The following is a 21,172-nucleotide window of genomic DNA, read 5'->3' as shown; positions in this document are numbered from 1 at the left end:
CAACTTCCCATTGGTACCAGTTCTTACAAATAATGAGGAATCAACATTACTCCGCAAAAAGCCAGCCTTTTCCATAACTAAACTGAGCTTGGCATACCAAGCTCGTGGAGATTGTTTCAATCCATATATTTCCTTGCGCAATTTACACACCACATCACCTTTAATGCGATCATAGCCTAGAGGAAGCTGCATATACACTTCTTCCTGTAGTTCTCCATGAAGGAATGCATTATTCACATCCATTTGATAAACAGACCATCCACAATTGATTGCCATAGAAAGTAAAACCCTCACTGTTTTCATCTTGGCAATGGGGGCAAATGTTTTATTATAATCCACTCCAAAGGTTTGAGTAAAACCTTGAGCAACAAGTTGAGCCTTGTGTCTCTCAATGGAACCATCAGCTTTGAACTTGGTTTTGTAAATCCAATGACTTCCAACAGCCTTTTTTTCTTGGAGGAAGTTGAACTAGGCTCCATGTAAGCATTTCTGCCATGGCTTATTTCCACGGTGGGAGTAGAGTTGCCTCTTGAAAGGTTCTTGGCTCATAATGCTTAACAATGTCACCAAGGAAAGCAGCATAAGTTGTGGAGAGTCCACGAAGATTGATACTTTCAGTGATGGGGTATCGTGAAACGTAAGTCACATAGTCTTGCAACCTCGCTGGAGGTTTTCTTGTTCAAAGAGGAATTCTCCTGATCACTTGAGACTTGTTTGAGGTCTGAGAGTGATCTGAGTGTGGTTCCATCTTTCTTTCACTGCCAGTTTGATTTCTGGAAGTGTTCGAGTCATCTTGAACTTTTCCATTATCTTGAGTTGCAGTAACTGAGCTTTCTTCCAACACTGGATTATTAAAATTTTGAGGAAGTGGAAATATATCAAATACTTCCTTCCCCTAACTTGTAGCAGCTCCATTATGTGTGAAATAAGGATAGTCTTCTTCAAACTACACATTTCTTAACACCAGGCACTTCTTAATGACCGGATTAAAACACTTGTATCCCTTTTGGGTGGAAAAGTACCCCAAAAATACACACTTGGTTGCCCTGGCATCTAGTTTGTCACGATTTAGGGCTTGGATATGAACAAAGAAAACACAACCAATTACCTTGAGGTGTGTCAAATCGATTGGCCTTGCCTTTAGTACTTCATAGGGTAATTTAAACACTAGCACCTGAATTGGAAATAGGTTGATGAGATAAGTGGCATTGAGAATGGCAAATGACTGAAACCTTTTAGTGATACTCATACGTATCATAAGAGAACAAGTCTTTTCTAATAGATCTCTATTTTTTCTTTTGGCTACCTAATTTTGTTGTGGGGTTCCTACACAGCTTGTTTGATGAATAATGCCATGTGCAGTTATGTATTGAATCATGTTGTTGGACAGAAATTCAGTGCCATTATTTGACCTGAAAACCTTAATATTTGATTGAATTTGTGTTTTAACATGCATATGAAAGTCCTTGAAAATAGTAGACACTTCACTTTTTGATTTCATAAGATATAAGAACCTAACTTAAGAGAAATCATCAACAAATAAAACAAAGTATTTAAACCCTTCCATTGATTCAGTTGTTGGTCCCCATACATCGATGTGTACCATTTCAAAAGGTTTCCTTGTCCTAGACATTGTATTACCAAAAGGTAGCCTAGTCAATTTTCAAAATTGACAAGTATCATATGTAATATGTGATTTACAAATACTTGGGAACAATTTTGACAAAATGGTCTTAGAAGGATGAGCTAATCTCTTATGCCAAAGTTGGTTTTCATTTATGGACTTCAATTGAGCTTGAAGAGCCTGAGTAAAACAGGAATTCTTGCACAGGTAGTAAAGTCCATTTATGAAAACCCTTTCACCAATCATCTTCATGATGAGAACATCCTGAAACATCACATTATTTGGTGAGAAAATAGCACGACAATTTAGGTTGTTTGTGATTTTTCCAATTGACAAAAGTTGGAAAGGAAAAGATGGTACATATAAAGCAGTGAAAGGTGTTTTGTGCGAAAGCAAGGTGATCCCTCCTTTGCCTGAAACTAGGACATTATTTCCATTTTCAATTGACACATGTGAAGGACTTGGAAAAGATTTAAAATTATGCAAATGTGACCTTGTTTGTCATGTGATTAGTGGCACCTGAATCAATTACCTAGCAATCATTTTCAACATTAGCTAATAGGTTAATAGAGAATGCTTCGAGAATACCTAGTGCTTCACCACGTGGTACTATCTTATTTCCAGTAAGAAAACCAGCAAACTATCCCAACATAGCTGTGTGGTAGCACCCTCCATTACTTTGACCATGTGAAGCTCCCTTATGTCCCTTACCTTTGGCCAAGTGAAGCTCTCTTATGTCCCTTACCTTGCAGGTAAGCTGCAAACTCATTGATAAAGGTCAATGGATTTGCAGTGAACTCTATAGATCCTTGTGGCATGGTAGGAAGAGGATGAGCAGCATTAATTTGTGTCTTGAAGTGAGATTGTTGTGAGGACCTTGGTAGCATTTTTCCATCTTTGCTAAACTTAGGCTTGAGTTCAAGACGGAGTTCCTAACACTTCTCTTCCACATGTCCAATAGCATCACAGTATTTGCACTTTAGGTGTGTGTTTCTGCCCTTGTACACCTTGATCTCTAAGTGCTTATAATTTGAGGCATATGCTCGAGTCTTCATCAGTTTTGGACCGTGTTCAACTTTCATCACCTTTTTCCTTGCTTCTTCTTGTTGAATTGTAGCACAAACATTGTTAAAAGTGGGCAGCTCCTGACTCATCAGGATGTGACTCCTTAGATCTTCATACTCAGAGCTTAAACTCCCTAACAGCTGGTAAATTTTGTCTTCCTCAGCTCATTTTAGGAGAATGATAGGATATGTGGTATGTGGCAGGTATGCATCCAACTCATTCCACATGGCTTTGAGACTCCCAAGATTTTGAACAAAAGTTTTCCCCTCTTTCTGAATACTAGCAATATCTTTCTTTAGTTGTAACACTCGAGCATAGTTATTTTGATTTCCATACATATCATTTAAAGCCTTCCACAGGTCTTGTGAGGAATTGGAGTAACTGAAAATCTCAGCAATATGTTTCTCCATGGTGTTAAGCAGCAGAGACATGACAAGTTGGTCCTTGCAAAGCATGCATCGTACGTGGGAGAAGAACTATCTGAAACTTCCACGCTTCCATTAACTAAGTGTTGTTGATGCAAATTCGTGGGATTTTATCACCCATAACTTCCAATGTTGTTCCTTGCTGTTTTTAAGTGTTTTTAAGCTATTTTAGAGTGTTTTAGTGTGTGTTGACTTAAAAATCCGAAAATCCCATAAAAATTTGAAAAATTGTTTTGAAAAACCCAAAAAGAGTTGTTTTTGTGTGTTTGTTTGTGTCGTAGGTTACCTTCCAACACAATGATGAGGATTTGGTTTTTAATTGCATGATGGTTAAAGAAAGTTACAAACATGGATGGACGTTTGATATACTCTTTGGTTTATGCTTGGTTGTAGTTATAGTTTACGAATTCACAAGTAATCACAAAGGAAAATTAGTTTTTGTAACATGCTTGAAGGAATGAACTCAAACTAACGCTACATCCCTGTGAGACTTGAGCCTAAACGTTTATTTGGAGAGTAATAATCTGTGTATCATTGTTTTCTAAAGTCGTTGCATGATCTCATTATTCTTTGCTTGGTTACTACTTAGAAGGCGTTTCATCACTTTGTTCCAAATGCTAGAACTCATGCCCATTTCATTCAAAGCATGTTATTGATTTGCATAACACATATTCAAGATGAAGTTGTGTAGTGACCACCATCAAAGCCAAATAGCCGTGTGCCCTTAATTCATTATGTGTTTAAGTTTAACCCCATTGAGCCGTGTTAGCCCATGTTCTTTGTTAACCCATATTATCCTCACCTAGCCTAGATTAGGACCATCCATACCCTTGTTCTTGAAGCATAGTAAGCATGACTAAAAATGAATTCCTTTTGATTAATGTGTTGCAGAAAATAAGTGTGGAGGAAGGATTATTGATGTGAGTTTAAGTGCCATAGGCACGGCTAGAAAAAAACGTTGTGAAAAAAAAAAAGTGAAAAAGAGGTGAAAAGAGTTCCAAAGTATTGTTTGTTGAAGTAAGGGTCCAAAACAATGAATTAGGCCTTAAGAGTTGTTTGAATCTTCCCTGTATGTCTAAAAGTTGATTTCTGCATTCTAAGTGAATTCTAAGTCCTAATTTCATTACTTTGCTTGATATTGCTTAAAGAACTTTTGTTTATCCCTATCTTTCCTTGTTAGCCAATACCCCAAGCCCCGTTACAACCCTTGACTTCTATCTTGAGTGTTGTGTATTTCAATTTGTGTAGTTTGAATTTGGTATGAGCATATGGTGTCACTGGTTCTCGCATCTAAGTAGTAGCATTCCATTCATGAGATCATATCTAAACATGTTTAATTACTCCAGAAATTGCTTTCTTTGTTATAACATATGTGAGTACTAGTCTTTCATGTTTACATCAATCTTCTCACATATAACTATTGTAGGGTGTGTAGTCAGAAAATCTGAGTGAAAATTGAGTGCATAACTAGTGAGGAATTGAGGGAATTCTCTAAGGCATGTTACTACATTCAAAATGTTGTTTTAATTGATTAAATGCGAGCTAGTGAATGGTGACTATGATTAAGTATGTGCTCGAGGGGAAGGAAGACTAAAAGCTATGTGAGTAATGATCTTTGACATGTCATGTTTCATTGGAAATTCCTGAGGCAAATGTTGGAAGGTTTAGGTTATGTTTTGTTTGTTTTGTTTCATCTTGTTTTCTTTAGTTGTTTTGTTTTGCTCGAGGACTAGCAAAAGCTAAGTGTGGGGGAATTTGATAGGAGCATATTTATGCGACTTAATTGGCTTGTTCTCGTGCATTTATGTTGTGTTTCCTTAGTTATTTTAGTGTTTAAAGTCACTTTTGTGTGTTTTCAGATTATAAAGCCAAAGTGTGCAAGAAGATGCAAATTGGAGTCTTTTGGAGCAAAAGAGAAATGAATGAGTTGAAGACTTGAAGAAATATGAATTCCTAATTGAAGATGGATTCCTACTCACATGAGGATTCCTAGAAGAACAAGGATTCCTACTCCAACAAGGATTCCTACTTGAAGTAGGAAAGTTAAGCCAAGGTTTCCCATTTTGGTAACCTTTCCTAATCTTAAAAGTCCTTATTTTCCAGCCACTTTGAAGGCCTCGTATGCACTTTAGGACACAAAACAAAGGCCCTAGACCCCTTAGGGACCTTTGCCGCACCTTTCCCTTTCTCCCCATCCCTTGCCGTGCAAGGGACCCCTTTTCCCTTCAGTTTTAGGACACTTCACCTTTCCTAAAGCATTAAGCCGCACCTCTTAACCTTTCCTTTTCCCTTGCCGTGCAAGGGGGGTCCTTATTTACTATTTTCTGTACTTAAACACATTCCCCTTTCAAATAAAACCCTAGCCGCATATTTTAGCCAATTTCCTTTTAGTTTCTGATTTGATTTCCTAATTCTAGAAGCCTTTGACTTAATTTTAGTTAACCAAAATAAGTTAGGGTTTTAATTTCTGAAAACCCTTTTAATAATTGGACTTAAGCTGCACCCTAGGATCATTCTTTCATCATTCCATACATTGCCGCAGCCACCATCATTCTTCCACCTTCAATCCGCAACCTTCCATCCAATCCAGCCACCATTCTACACCTCCATACACTTACACACCATTGCAGCCACCTTCCACCTCTCTACCGCAACCCTTTACCATCCTAAATCCCTTCCTAAACCAAAATCACATCCAAAATCACCCTAAGACCTCTGTGCCGCAGCAAGGAGAAGAAGAAAGAGGAGCTTGAACGTGCAGAAATTCAAAGTGGAATCGTTGGGCGTTCTAGGTGTAATCAATCTTTTGTTCTCTATGTTTAATTTCAATTTTGTTTCTCTTTCTGTGAACATGAGAGGCTAAACCCCTAGTTAGCTAGGGGGTGATTCAAAACCATGTATATGCTTGCAATATAAATTGATTACCTTCAGTTGGAATTTCATGAGTTGTGGATTCAATTTGTTTAACTGCTTGATTGATAACTTATTCGTGTATGTTTATTGAGAGTGCATGCTTAGTTTTCATGCATGAATATGATGCTAGAATATAAGGGAGTTTCACCTAATAGTTACAAACTTATATTCACAAGTAGTGGAGGTCGCTTATAAACGTTCGCGTTAAATGAATTCTTGGCACTAGTTTCATGCTCATCATAGTAACGAATGCCTCGTCAACACTTATAGTTTTCATGTTGCTTAATGATCTTTGATTGTATCTTTATTGTGCTTTTCACGTAAAATCTGTTTTCATTACAATCTGTTTTCTTTGTTTTAATTCGGCAAAGGGATTAACTTTGCTAATCCCCGGCAACGGCACCAAAAAATTGATGCGAAATATATAAGCACACAAATTAAAACCCTCTTTTGACAATTGTAGTATACGTATAAGTAGGGATCGTTCTAAACCGGGGATTAGGAGGGATTGCTAAATCACTTGAAAACTGACTCAAAAACGTAAAACAAAGGTTAAAACACTAAACTAGACTCAAAGAATGCAAAACTAAACACTAAAACACTAAAACAAACCAAAAGACTCAAAACAGCAACAAAACACTCAAAACTGCCTTAAAAACACAATCTGAGCAGTTTTGAACACCTAACACTAATTTGGACGAATTTGGGTTATAACTTGAATCAAAACACTTAGAAACACAAACTAAGACACTTTCTAACTAAATTGAAACACTAAAGTAAAGGGGGATTTAGTTTTGACGAAATTAAAACAAAGAAAACAGATTGTAATGAAAACAGATTGTAAAAACGAATTTGATGAAAATATGGATGGAATGCTAGCTAGAAGGTTCTTCTCCACACATGTCACACTTGCATACAAGATGATTTTCAGTTGGTCTTTCGATGAATCATGAAACTCAACACCCCGGGTTAATTAGGTTCGCTTAAATTAACCTTCAAGTTCTCCTTAAGTTAATGAATTGGATGGGAAAACGCATACAACAATTCAAAACATTCTCCAAAAGTCCTTTACGTGAAAAGCACAATAAAGATACAATCAAAGATCATTAAGCAACATGAAAACTATAAGTGTTGACGAGGCATTCGTTACTATGATGAGCATGAAACTAGTGCCAAGAATTCATTTAACGAGAACGTTTATAAGCGACCTCCACTACTTGTGAATATAAGTTTGTAACTATTAGGTGAAACTCCCTTATATTCTAGCATCATATTCATGCATGAAAACTAAGCGTGCACTCTCAATAAACATACATGAATAAGTTATCAATCAAGCAGTTAAACAAATTGAATCCACAACTCATGAAATTCCAACTGAAGGTAATCAATTTATATTGCAAGCATATACATGGTTTTGAATCACCCCCTAGCTAACTAGGGGTTTAGCCTCTCATGTTCACAGAAAGAGAAACAAAATTGAAATTAAACATAGAGAACAAAAGATTGATTACACCTAGAACGCCCAACAATTCCACTTTGAATTTCTGCACGTTCAAGCTCCTCTTTCTTCTTCTCCTTGCTGCGGCACAAAGGTCTTACGGTGATTTTGGATGTGATTTTGGTTTAGGAATGGACTTAGGATGGTAAAGGGTTGCGGCAGAAAGGTGGAAGGTGGCTGCAATGGTGTGTAAGTGTATGGAGGTGTCGAATGGTGGCTGGAATGGATGGAAGGTTGTGGATTGAAGGTGGAAGAATGATGGTGGCTGCGGCAATGTATGGAATGATGAAAGAATGATCCTAGGGTGCGGCTTAAGTCCAAGTATTAAAAGGGTTTTTAGAAATTAAAACCCTAATTTATTTTGGTTAACTAAAATTAAGTCAAAGGCTTCTAGAATTAGGAAATCAAATCAGAAACTAAAAGGAAATTGGCTAAAATATGCGGCTAGGGTTTTATTTGAAAGGGGAATGTGTTTAAGTGCAGAAAATAGGAAATAAGGACCCCCCTTGCACGGCAAGGGAAAAGGAAAGGTTAAGAGGTGCGGCTTAATGCTTTAGGAAAGGTGAAGTGTCCTAAAACTGACGGGAAAAGGGGTCCCTTGCACGGCAAGGGATAGGGAGAAAGGGAAAGGTGCGGCAAAGGTCCCTAAGGGGTCTAGGGCCTTTGTTTTGTGTCCTAAAGTGCATACGAGGCCTTCAAAGTGGCTGGAAAATAAGGACTTTTAAGATTAGGAAAGGTTACCAAAATGGGAAACCTTGGCTTAACTTTCCTACTTCAAGTAGGAATCCTTGTTGGAGTAGGAATCCTTGTTCTTCTAGGAATCCTCATGTGAGTAGGAATCCATCTTCAATTAGGAATTCATATTTCTTCAAGTCTTCAACTCATTCATTTCTCTTTTGCTCCAAAAGACTCCAATTTGCATCTTCTTGCACACTTTGGCTTTATAATCTGAAAACACACAAAAGTGACTTTAAACACTAAAATAACTAAGGAAACACAACATAAATGCACGAGAACAAGCCAATTAAGTTGCATAAATATGCTCCTATCATCCATTCACAAACCTTAATTTGCCTTTTGCCACTGAGAGCTAGTGAAACAGCTTGAGACCAAGGCAGGTAATTGAGTTCGTTCAATAAAACTGAACATAAATGTTGATTAGTGTTAACCTTAACATCTGAAAAAATTTTGAAGAAGGACCTTGTGAAGTTTTGCCCTCAAGATTCATAGAACTTTCTTCAGCCATAATTCAAGTTTTGAAGGAATAATTGCAATAGTAAGAATGGGTAGAGATAGGTTACAAAAGAACTTGCTCTAATACCATTTTGATTTTCTAATTTAAATTGTAATGTATTTCATATATTTCAATGTACAATAGACCAAGTATATATGAGAGAAGAGATGAGAGAAAGAGATGGCTACAAGCAACCAACTGGGAAACCTAGTGACCGGATAAACCTAGGCTTAATCCAATTCTTAAAGCAAGGAGATTACACCAAACACCAGATTAAGTAGCTAATCACGTCAAGGGAAGATACTTGTTTTACACTTTGAGATAATGATGACCTTGATATCTAGGATTTGGTGACCTAGAAACCGAGAGACCAAAAGTGTGTACACTTCAACAGTTGCACATTGTCTCAAAAGTTCTTTAATTTGATTACTGTGTGGGTAACTTTGCAGTTACGATTGGTTAACAAATAAGAAGCTCCGATCTGGTTACTTTGTGTGGACATTTACCGCTTATGGTTTAGGTATGAAATGTGCTAAAATTTGGGGCATTTTGTACTTCTTTTTATTTTTCCTAAACAAAGCATTCAAAAAGTGCATCTGATTGAGCTTGATTCAGAGTTTCATCGGCATGGCGCTTTTTGTTTATATATAGAAAATAAAGGTCAATGATTCAATTCAATGATGTTTAGCGTAACCTACAATTGCCTACTTATGAATGGTTGCTTGGCGATTACAATTGCAGGTCTCCTTATCATGTATATTGAACTCAATGGACGGCCATGGCCAACCGGCTTTGTTGTATATAGTTCCGTTCGCACTTGGTAAGACGCAAACTTGGCTAATCTGCACTAACATCTACATTGTTAGCAGACCCGACAATTTCTTACGTGACCCATTAACACGACATGTAAACGACACGAAAATAACAGGTTTCGAGTCAACACGATAACTAATTAGGTCGTTATCAGGTCACTCGATAAGAACCCGTTAATAATGGGTTCATAATAGGTTTACACAAAGGTGATATGCGGGTAACCCGTTTCGACACGTTAAGAAAAAAGTTATTTTGATAATTTTAATTTTTTATACTGAAAAACTTACTATAAAATACAATAGCCATAGAGTTAGAGGTGACAAATCAACCCATTGGGTTGTTAATGGGTATCCATTAAGACCCATTAGTTTAATTTCACCTTACAATATCATCATCACTACCAATCTCACCCTTATATTATGGTGATATTAAATTAAATGAATCTTAACAGGTACCCATTAACAATCTAGTGGGTTGACTTGCCACCTCTACATAGAGTATATGTATATATTGTATATTAAATATGTATTATTGTATTACTATTCTATATAAATTTAAAAAAGTTTAAGTTTTATTTATACTGTAGGCAAATAGGGAGATTTAAAAATTATAAAAGACATTAAAGCCTAATGAAAACATTGTCAATATAACTCTTGAAGACAATGTATCAAGTCAAAGTTCCAATACAATTTCATTTGGTGATTGATGAAAATTGAAGGGTTTTATTGTAAAAAACATGCAAGGTTCCTCAACCTTGAAACACAACTCCCTTGATTTTGCATATCCTTGAATATTTTTATTTTGTAGTAACGTACTAATGTTTTTTTTTTTCATTAGGCTTGTATTTTGGGATATGTAATACTTAAAAGACAAATGTTTTTATTTTTTATTTTTTATTTTTATTTTTATTATATAAAATATATATATATATATATATATTTTGAAGTAATATTTACGTGACCATGTGGTATGCATATACTAATTTAGTATTATGTTTTTCATTTCCATTCTTTATTGATTTAAAATATATTTTCTTTAATGGGTAACATGTCGGGTCATATTACCTGATAATATTAACAAGTTAGGTCATATTACCCGTTTACTTTAACGGGTGTTACACGACACGACAAGACCCATTGAGATATCGAGTATATCGCGAAATCAAAAAACACGACACAAATGCGAGATCTTACTAGTGCTCAGTGGAGTGGAATAAACGTTCATCGCGAAATAGAATGCATGAGCATCCATTGACATGAGCTAGTTACATTTCTGCAGGTACCCTTTTGACTTTGGACAAGAGAAGAACCGGAGAGGGCATGCCCGCACGTCCATCTGCAACCCTTATCTTAAGAAACGAAACTAGGAAACAAAGTATTAGTGTGACAGCCATAGATTAGTTTAGAATTAATACACAAAAATTTGTCATAGTTGTAGAGGATAACAAAGATTTAAGAAGTTGTAACTAAGATGATTTTTCAAGGATCAACTGATATTTACGAAGTTGCTAGAGTGTACATATACACTAGTACAAAAAAAAGTTATAAATGACGGTTCACTAGTACAAAAAAGTTGTAAATGACGATTTTAACCGTCTTCTTGTATAAAAAAAGAAAAAAAAAAGAAAAAAAAAAAGAAAATAGAAAAAAAGAATTGTCTTATAAGTGGGTGCCATCTCATAACATAGGAGACGACAGTCTAATTCCAATTACTCAACTTTGTTGATAAAATTATTAAAGTGATTGCATAACTGTGACTGAGTTTAATTAGCATGAGACCCCAAAATATATGCAATTAGTGAAGGTAAAAGTTATTAGACGGTATGTGGTGACTAATACTGCATATGGATATTAGACGATATGGGGTGATTGATACTGCCAGATTTTATGTTCCCTATTTCCATGGGATTCTCTATTAAGTCTAATCCCTTAATTTGAGGAAGATTGACATCTAGATGACTTGTTGATAGTTGTGTGCTATTGACATCTAGATGATTTGCTGATAGTTGTGTGCTAGCTACTTGCTGCACTCCCTTAATTTAAAGAGTGACAACTTTAGGGTTTACCGGGTTAGTAGGATTTGCCAAGTTAGGGTTGCTTGTAACCTTCTACCTCATTATATATCCCCCCTTGTACATTCAATTAATCTATGAAAAAAATACATTCAAACAAACTTAAAATTTCCACATGGTATCAGAGCAATGTCGTCCTTAACCTATCTCTGCCTATTTTTTTTCCGCTGTTGTTCATCTTCAAGCTCTAGTTATGGCTGAAGAAAGTTCAGTAAACCTTGGGGGAGAAAACTCACAAAGTTCTCCCTCTTTGGTTTCAGATACTAAGATAAATACGAATATGCGTTTATGTTCAGTTTTGTTGAATGAATTCAACTATCTTCCATGGTCTAGAGCAGTGTCTCTTGCTCTCAGTGGAAGAGGAAAACTAGGGTTCATCAATGGAGGAGTTGAAGCACCTGAGTCTTCTACCCAAGCATATGAAGCATGGTTGTGCAAAGACCAACAAGTCATGTCAATGCTTCTCAACTCAATAGAGAAACATATTGCTGAAATCTTCAACTATTCCGAGTCTTTACACGATCTGTGGAAATCTACGAAAGACATGTATGGGAATCAAAATAATTATGCACAAGTGTTTCAGCTAAAGAGAGACATTGCTAGTCTTCAACAAGATGGAAAAACCTTTGTGCAGCACCTGGGAAGTCTCAAGACTGTGTGGAATGAGTTAGATGTTTATCTACCTCACACCATTGATGTCGCAGTTCTTCTGAAAAGAGTTGAAGACGACAAGATATATCAGTTAAATGCGAGTTTAAACTCAGACTATGAGGATCTCATGAGTCACATCCTGATGACTGTCGAATTTCCTTCCTTCAAAACGGTGTGTGCCACGGTTCAACGTGAGGAAGCTCGAAGAAGGGTGATGAACTTGGAAAAGAATTCCATAATTTACGAGTCAAGAATATATGTTGCCAAACATAAACCCTCAGACAGCAGGTCTTACAAGGATAAAAATCCACACTTGAAGTGCAGTTACTATGACGTTGTAGGTCACGTGGAGGAAATGTGTTGGATTTTGCACCTCGAATTGAAACCTAAGTTCAACACGGATCACATAATGATTCCTTCAAGGCAGTTCCAACTGGCTCATACAAACCTCAGCATGCAGCAAATCACAACTATACCTTATTCCCTAAGAGCATTCAGGACTTCACTTTAAATCCTATCTCGCTCATAAATGACTTTGCAATATACATGCAAACCAAGGGACATAGAGAAGCTGCAGAAAGCTCAAGGAGTACAACTGAAAATCCCACTGCTCTACTGGGACAGTTCGCAGGTTTCCTTGCTAAAAATGAGAATATACCAAGAAGCAAGCTCTAGGTATTTTTAGTGCATTCTTAATTGCTCTTCACACTAGTATTAAACATGATTGTTGGATTATCGACTCAGGAGCCACTGACCATATGACAAACAAAGCCTTAAACTTACACAGTTTTCAAACTTTGTCAAAACCCTCTTATGTGTTAGTTGCTAATGGAAAAAAGGCCATGGTTTTAGGCGTGGGAAAAGTAAAGTTGCTTTCAAACAACCTTGAGTCTACTGCATTGTTTGTTCCTACCTTTCCTTTTCAACTTCTGTCAATAGGAAATATCACTAGAACCCTAAATTGTCTTGTCATTTTCTCACCAAGTAGTGTTATGTTTCAGGATTTTCTCACCAAGAAGAGGAATGGTGAAGGGTTCTTCTTGAATGGTCTTTACTGCCTATGCAAGGAACCTCGTTTAGTCAAAGCATTCCAAGTTGATTCAATTTCTTCCAAGGACTAAAAAATCTAACATCAAAGATTAGCCCATCCAGTAGAGACTGTTTTGCTTAAACTCTGTCCCAAAAAGTATCAATCATCTGTAATGTGTGATACATATCAGTTCTCCAAGTTTACTAGGCTCCCTTTTAGTTCCTCAATGTCTAGGGCTAGCAAACCTTTTGAACTTGTACACTCCGATGTTTAGGGCCAACTATTGAATCTTTTGATGGATATAAATATTTTGTTATCTTTTGGATTTTTTTCTAAAACAACATCGCTATATCTATTAAAATAAAAAAATAATAATGTCTTCACTATGTTCAGAGACTTTCATCAACTTGTCATAACTCAATTTCAGTCAACCATTCAGAACCTAAGAACCGACAATGACACTCAGTTCTTATCCAACAATATGTGTCAATATTTGAGCTCTCGTGGTATTGTTCAACAGACAAGCTATGTGGGAACCCCACAAAAAAATGGGATCTCTGAAAGAAAGAACATGGATTTACATGAGAAGACTCGTGCATTGATGCTGCATATGAACATACCAAAGAAACTTTGGTCACAATCCATTCTCACTTCAACCTATTTAATCAATAGATTGCCTAGTCGTGCTTTAGATTTTAAGTCTCCTTATGAAACTCTTAAAGGAAGACATATAACTTTATCACATTTGAGAGTCTTTGGCTGCATGTGCTTTGTTCATGTTCAAGCATTGCACCGTGACAAACTGGATGTTAGGGCTACGAAGTGTGTTTTCATGGGATATTCATCCTCCCAAAAAGGTTACAAATGTTTTCATCCTATTACTAACAAGATGCTTGTGGCTAGGGATGTAAGATTTAAGGAAACAGTTCCCTATTTCTCCAAGGAGGTTGTTCACTCCCTAAAGGGGGAGCTAATGCGTGATTTATTTCCCTTGCCTGCGTGCATTAATCACTCAGTGCACTTGGATCTAGAAGCCACTAGCAATCATGAACAAGTAGAGATTGTGAGTAAAACTACTCATGTGTCTTCTCAACCAAGAAACCTGGAAGATGGTATTGAGTCTACTCAAGATGAAAGTCACGAAGAGGCTCCCACTTTACCTCCTACAAGGTGTAATTCTGTGCGTGCTCGACAACCTCTAGCAAGGCTCTAAACTATGTCACCTTCACTTCCAAACACCCCATAAGTTCTGAGTTATAGTTGTGTTCACCCCAATCATGCCACATTCCTAGCTCTCTCATCACATTGAACCACGAACCTTTCAAGAGGCTCAACTAATTCCTGAGTGGAGAAATGCGATGAAGGATGAACTTCATGCCTTGGATAACAATCAAACATAGAGCATTGTGAAGTTATCCCCAGGAAAGATTCATTCATTTGTATAGAAAACTTTTGATTCAGGGATGTTTACACTAAAATAGCAATAACGTCCCTAAAAAAAATCAGAATCTCTAACCTTAAAATTCTCCATAAACTAGACAGTTAGATATTTCGAAGCATATAAGGCTCACTATTTGGTTCATCTTGAGGAATTACAGTTTAAAAGAACTTCAATAATCTTCACAGCAAATCCTTGATTTTGGGATCTTATTTTCTAAATGGGTGTAAAGATACATTTACATATTGAATTGAGTTTGCGAGGGTATTGTAGGTAGTAAATTTTAATTTAAAGAGATATTGATTCTTGAATTAAAAATAATATAAGTGTAGAAAGAGATTATATGTGCAAATAAAATTTCCCTTTATAAAAACTTGAAATTGTTGGGTAGTGATTTTAACACACCCTTTTTAACCATTTGTACACCGTCTGCTAACCTGGGCCGTTTATTTTACGTTCAATCTAATGGTTACAAAATAAGAGATGTGTGTATGAAGTGAAAAAAATGTGTGTAAAAACGTTTCCCTTAATGTCTGGGTTGTACTGATAAGTCTAACCTCCCCCTGCCCTGTAAATACATACATGGGGGGGGGGGAGGGGGGGTCTCCATTAGAATAGAAACCCTAATTTCCTAGTTAATATTCTCTTTTCGTTGACTTATGTCTTGCAAGTCTTCTTCATGTTTAATATCTTTGTTTGTTTACTATGATCATGGCTTCTAACGACGACGACGCAGCAAGAAAACTCATGTATTACCTGTTGGCCCAAAAGATTTTTTACTCCTATGAATAGATGGATGATGGTGATTACGATGGCGACATTGATGACGATAGTGATTCCTCATCAATGCTTGAAAATAACCAATTTGACCATGATCAAGATAGAGACGTTGCATCAAGAAAACTCAAGTATTACATGTTGGCCCAAAAGATTTTTTACTCTTATGAACAGACAGAAGATGGTGATTATGATGGTGACAATGACGATAGTGATTCCTCATCAGTGCTTAAAGATGACCAATTTGACCATGATCAAGATCAAGACTGTTCCTGAATTCCACGGTCTTTGCCCCAATTTTCATCGTATTTTGATTGCGATGTGTTTAGGTTAATATTTAAACTTTGGGCTTCAAATGGAAGGAAGCCCAATTAAGCTCAATAAAGAAGGTATGCCTGAAGCCTAGAGTCAAGCCTAGGTCATCCATCTCAAGACAAAATGACGGCCCCTATTAAATGCAAAGGCTAGGTGTTTACAAGAGAAGTGACAACCGATGGAAATCCACCTACTTCCGGCCCAAAAGTACTTTTGGATGGTAGAACATGTAAAAATGTTGATGATTCATTACCCTTTAGTTACTTTCGGACAAGAACAGAAATAGCACAATTGGGTTTAATTCGTCTATAAAATGAGGAAGAAGGCCCAAAAACAAGGACACTCAACCAATCAAACAAACAAATATACAACTTGTCTCTCAGTCAAGCAAATACTCAGAAAGCTGCACTTTGTCAAGATTCTGCACCCTTTTTTTGCCCTAGATTTCCCACAGAAAGACATCTTTTGTCTATGTAAAAGCTCTGCTACCTTCCCCAAATGTTGTAGTATTGATTCTTTTGTGTAAACTCGTTTACCCCTCATCCCTCTTTATTACTTAACCCTTTGTAACTGCAACAAAAAAAGATTGCAAGACGTTTTAACCTTGCCCTGACAAGGTGAAATCTTGCCCGACCCTCTTTGTTTTTGCCTTTCCATTAATAGATTGGTGTTATAATGTATCCCTCAGTATATATGCAAGTCATTTTCAATCTCTTGATGATCCAAAGTTCTATTAACTTTCAGATCTGGTTCACTGAGTACTTTTACTATCACAAAAGTAAATGAAACTAATGTCTTAATCAGATCTGAACCCCTACTTTGTAAAAAGCATACAAGATAAACAAAATTCCTTGATCTTAAGGCATAGAAAAGAACTTGATATGGATTTAACTCATCCACGACAATTCTTTGATGATGAGAAGTCAGAATAACTTGGGGCGCAAGTAATCGACTTAAATACACTCATTCTACATTTGCCATACAGAGATGGCAGTGGCATGCCTTAGCATTTAGTTAGTTTTGATTGCGAGCCTCCCGGCCTACATCTAAGGCTCGACAAAGGTACCTTTCAGAACTAACTTTGTTCTCTTCTTACAGCCCGAGAAGCGAGCGAGAGCCCGATAGTCAACTAAAGTGTCAACTCCTCGGGGAGTTGTGTGCTCAAGCCAGGAACCTTCCCAGCGAAATTCCTGACCTAACATAGTTTTGGCACGACTGAAGGGATTCAAATCTTGTATGCCAAGGAGACGAAGGAAAGAACAAACCTTCAGGTGGAAAAAAAAAAAAAAAAAAACCAAAAACCACCCTAATATACGCCAAGATCTAGCATGGCAAATCTCCCTGAAGACTTCCAAGGACCTGTCTTAACGGAAAGCCCGACTCCTTCTTAGAAATCAGGAGGGAAGGTTACAAATGAAGGCTTGCAGGTTACCATGATGGCTGTCATAAAAAGCATGGAGAGAAACTCTCTAGAAACAAGAAAAGAGGTCAATAGACTTTTTTCCCCAACAAAGAGTCTACAGAGAAGGCTAGATCTGAAGTGTTCTACCCCATGAATGATCATTCTAGAAATATAATGAGGGAAGCCAACCTGGGGGAGGAGGCGGTTATTCCTTTGTTTCCTTTACTTGAGGAAAAATGAGTGAAGAGAAAAACAAGGAAGAATCTGGAAATAGTCAACCAGTGTTGAAGACAATCAAGGAACCAGAGTTACCCGACCCTGTGTTATTAGATAGCAGGGGGCAGTACCGGTCAGAAGTAAAGTTATCACTAGAAGAACCACAGGCTGATACCATGATTCATATTATTCCCTTTTTACCAGTCTCAGTAAACATGATCAGCCTAACATGGGCAGAGAAAGGGAAAAAGAAAGCTACCTGGGAGGTAAAAGCTAAAAGGCGACAAGTTGATAAGCCGATTGAATGAGCTATCAAGTTGTCCAAAAAGCCTAAAGCAGCAATAATCAAAGGGGTGGTTTTGTGCAGTAAATGTCAATGTGAATGCGAGCTAGAGGTAATAGCGGCAGGAGCCATCCTTGATCAGGAGTTGATCAAGAAAAAGGAGAAAGAAGAGCAAGAATCCTGCAGAAATAGTATGCGAGCAGCTGAGAAGGAAAACTCTTGGAACGTCTTCCAGAGGTTGGGGGGAGACTCTCAACCTAAAAACTTGTTAGAAGTATTCAGAAACTATGAAGCTTCAAAGGAAGGGGGAAGACAAGGAGGCCAAAGTACCAAGATGGGTAGATGTGAGGCCACCCCAACCAAGTTATGACGGTGGAGATGTTACAATGAAAGGAAGGGTCATAAACCCGGTCACAAAAAAAAATCTTGCCCGACTTGGGCGAAAATGGTATATAATCAGAAAGGATGGGAAGCCTGTTAAAGAGATTGGACCCTCCATGATTAGGAGGGTCCAAAGGCAGCATAAGGCCCACATGAACTCATTCAAGGTTCCCACTACTTCGGAGACCTCGAAGAATGTAAAATCCAAAATTTTTCCTCATGAAGAAAGAAATCAACCTTATTCGAGGAGCAAGAATGACTTGAAGAAGCCAAACAGCAAAAATGAAGGGGAAGGGAACCATATGCAGTCAAATCCTCATCCTGGGAAATACAGAATCTTGAGGAAAGCTCAAGAGGATATGATAATGATGCTTACCCCAAGGTAGAGCCCAAAACCGATTTGCTTTGGAACCATTTAGCCTGAAAAAGGGCTGCCCACACCAATGTTAATAGATATTATCTACGAAGTTCCAAAACAACTGCCGAACTTTGGGATAACTCAAAAAGAGGCGTTGCCTGAACTAATGTTACCAGAAGAAGCACAGGCTTAGTTAGATGAGTTTATAAACCATATCGGGGGCAAGGAGAAAGATTTACCTAGACCTAGCAACTTCCATGTAAACATGACATATGTTTTATCAGCCATGTTTCACGCCGAGCATGATCAACCTCCCATGATGGAAGGTGATTACATAACGACGGAACCTATGATAGCACATGTTAGTGTGGAAGAAGCAGGACAAGGAGAATCCAGCTGTACAGAATTGCCCGAACAATCAATAAAAAGGCCTGAGAAAATATACTCGGACAAAATGGTCTTTGTTCGCCCAAGTTTGACCCTAGCCAATCATCTCAAACCCATATACGTAACTACTCACTTGGAAGGGGTACCTTTCAAAAGGGTCTTGATCGATAGAGGGGCTACGGTCAATATGCTGCTCTATAAGCAGATGAAGAGAATGTGCAGAAGTGAGAAAGATCTTATCCCTACGGATCTTACAGTTTCTAGTTTCTCAGGAGCTATCACCCGGACTCATGGAATACTACCATTAGAGGTCGATTTGGGTTCAAAACAAATCATGCTGGCATTTTTTATGGTAGACAGTACTTCCACTTATGGTGCTTTACTGGGCAGAGATTGGATTCACCAAAGTCTCTCTGTCCCATCTACCTTACACCAACAAGTGGCTGTCTACTATGAAGAAAATGAAATAGGACCTGGATTCTAGGAGATGATGAAGGCCGAATCACGGTCATTCCTCCCTACAACCAATATCGTAGAAGCCAACTTCTACAATCCCAGTGTTAGGATTCTTCAATGTTCAGAAGCTGATAAGAACGACTGCTCGACTAAGGTGACAGCCCAAAAGCTTCTAGAACAAGGGTTATCCATTATAAGGGAGGAATGGGATCGGCCCTATATCATCCCAACCCCCCAACACCATTAATGTCAGAACAGAAAAGGAGGGACTAGGTGATTGCAGTCAGGTCCTTGATAAAAAGACTGTTGGTATATGGAAGAGAGAAAAGACAAGAAAGGGAAAACTTAGCCATGGAAAAAGAACAGTCACGTGGAGGGGCTTTGAGTAGCCAGAACCAAGAAGTAGAACCTTTTGATGAGGAGTTAGAAGCAACCGTCGAAATGGCTGAGTGTATATATGACTTGGATGGGCCAAATGATTTGCCCGAAAATCCAAAACTAGTTGAGTTTTTGTGTGCAGAGCCTGACAAACCAGCTCTAGAAGTACAAGACCCTTTAGAGACCATTGATTTGGGGATTGAAGAGGATCCAATGCCTATATAGGTCAGCGGTTTGTTGGAAACCAAAGATCGGGCAAGGATTGTTGACCTTCTACATGAGTTTAAAGACGGTTTTGCTTGGCACTACACCAAAATGCCAGGTTTAGATCCAACCTTAGTAGAACACAGAATGCTTATCAATAAGGGGTTTAAGCCTATCAAGCAAGCACCACGAAGGATGTCAAAATAGATTGAGGAGAAGGTCAACGAAGAGATTGAGAGGCTGGTAAATGCTGGATTTATTAGGCCTGCCAAATATGTTGAGTGGTTGGCCAAGATTGTACCTGTATTAAAAGCTATAACTAAAGCGGTTAGATGTTGTGTTGACTATAGAAACATTAATGGAGCCATGCCTAAAGATGAATACCCCATGCCCATGGCCAACCTATCTATAGATGCAGTTACTAAGCACAAAGTTCTATCTTTTATGGACGGAAATACGGGATACAATAAAATAAAAATGGCCAAAGAAGATATACATAAAACAGCTTTTAGATGCCCAGGTCATGTTGGGGCATATGAGTATTTGGTAATGCCATTCGGGCTCAAAAATACTGGTGCAACTTATCAAAGAGCAATTAACGCCATTTTTCATGACTTAATCGGCCATAGTATGGAAGTGTATATTGATGACATCATGGTGAAATCCAAGACTGAATAGCAGCATTTAATAGATCTTAGACAAGCCTTAACAGGAATGAGGATCCACAAGCTAAAAATGAATCCAAAGAAATGTGCTTTTGGAGTAAGATCGGGCAACTTTTGGGGATTCCTTGTTCGTCAAAGGGGTGTAGAGGTTGATAAAAACAAAGCTCAGGCAATCATGGAATCACCTCATCCTACCAATAAAGTGCAACTACAAAGGCTGTTGGGGAAAATCAACTTCTTGAGGAGATTCATTGCTAATTTAGCGGGCAAGATTCAGCCGCTAACCCCTTTACTCAGGTTAAAAGACAAAGAAAAGTTTAAATGGGGCCCACTACACCAAGAGGCTTTCAATAACATAAAAGCTTATTTAGCTTCTCCACCAGTGCTCATGCCACCTCAGAGAGGAAAGGCATTAAAACTTTATATCTCTACCTCAGAGAAGTCAATTGGAAGCTTGCTAGCCCAAAACAATGAAGGAGGGAAGAAACAAGCCATATATTACCTCAGTAGAATCCTTACTGAGGTAGAAACAAGATATACTCTAGTGGAAAAATTATGTTTGCCTTTGTACTTTACTGCTTGCAAGCT

At 37.7% G+C, this 21,172-nt stretch overlaps 1 protein-coding gene across 1 annotated transcript; it reads left to right on the top strand.

The window, feature by feature from the left end:
* The first annotated feature begins 11,923 nt into the window (after positions 1-11,923).
* On the top strand, positions 11,924-12,805 carry LOC148692906 (uncharacterized). Its single transcript, XM_088680263.1, has one exon. The coding sequence runs from the start codon at positions 11,924-11,926 to the stop codon at positions 12,803-12,805; it is 882 nt and encodes a 293-aa protein (XP_088536389.1).
* The last annotated feature ends 8,367 nt before the right edge of the window (positions 12,806-21,172 follow it).

This window comes from Pyrus communis, chromosome 11 (assembly GCF_041283825.1).
Source record: "Pyrus communis isolate YQ-2024b chromosome 11, ASM4128382v1, whole genome shotgun sequence".
NCBI lineage: Eukaryota > Viridiplantae > Streptophyta > Magnoliopsida > Rosales > Rosaceae > Pyrus > Pyrus communis.
Note: the sequence above shows the minus strand (reverse complement) of the source record. Positions and strands in the feature narration are given on the sequence as shown.

Coding starts and splice junctions, on each gene's coding strand:
- LOC148692906 (XM_088680263.1), top strand. CDS start 11,924: ATGCGTTTATGTTCAGTTTTGTTGAATGAATTCAACTATCTTCCATGG.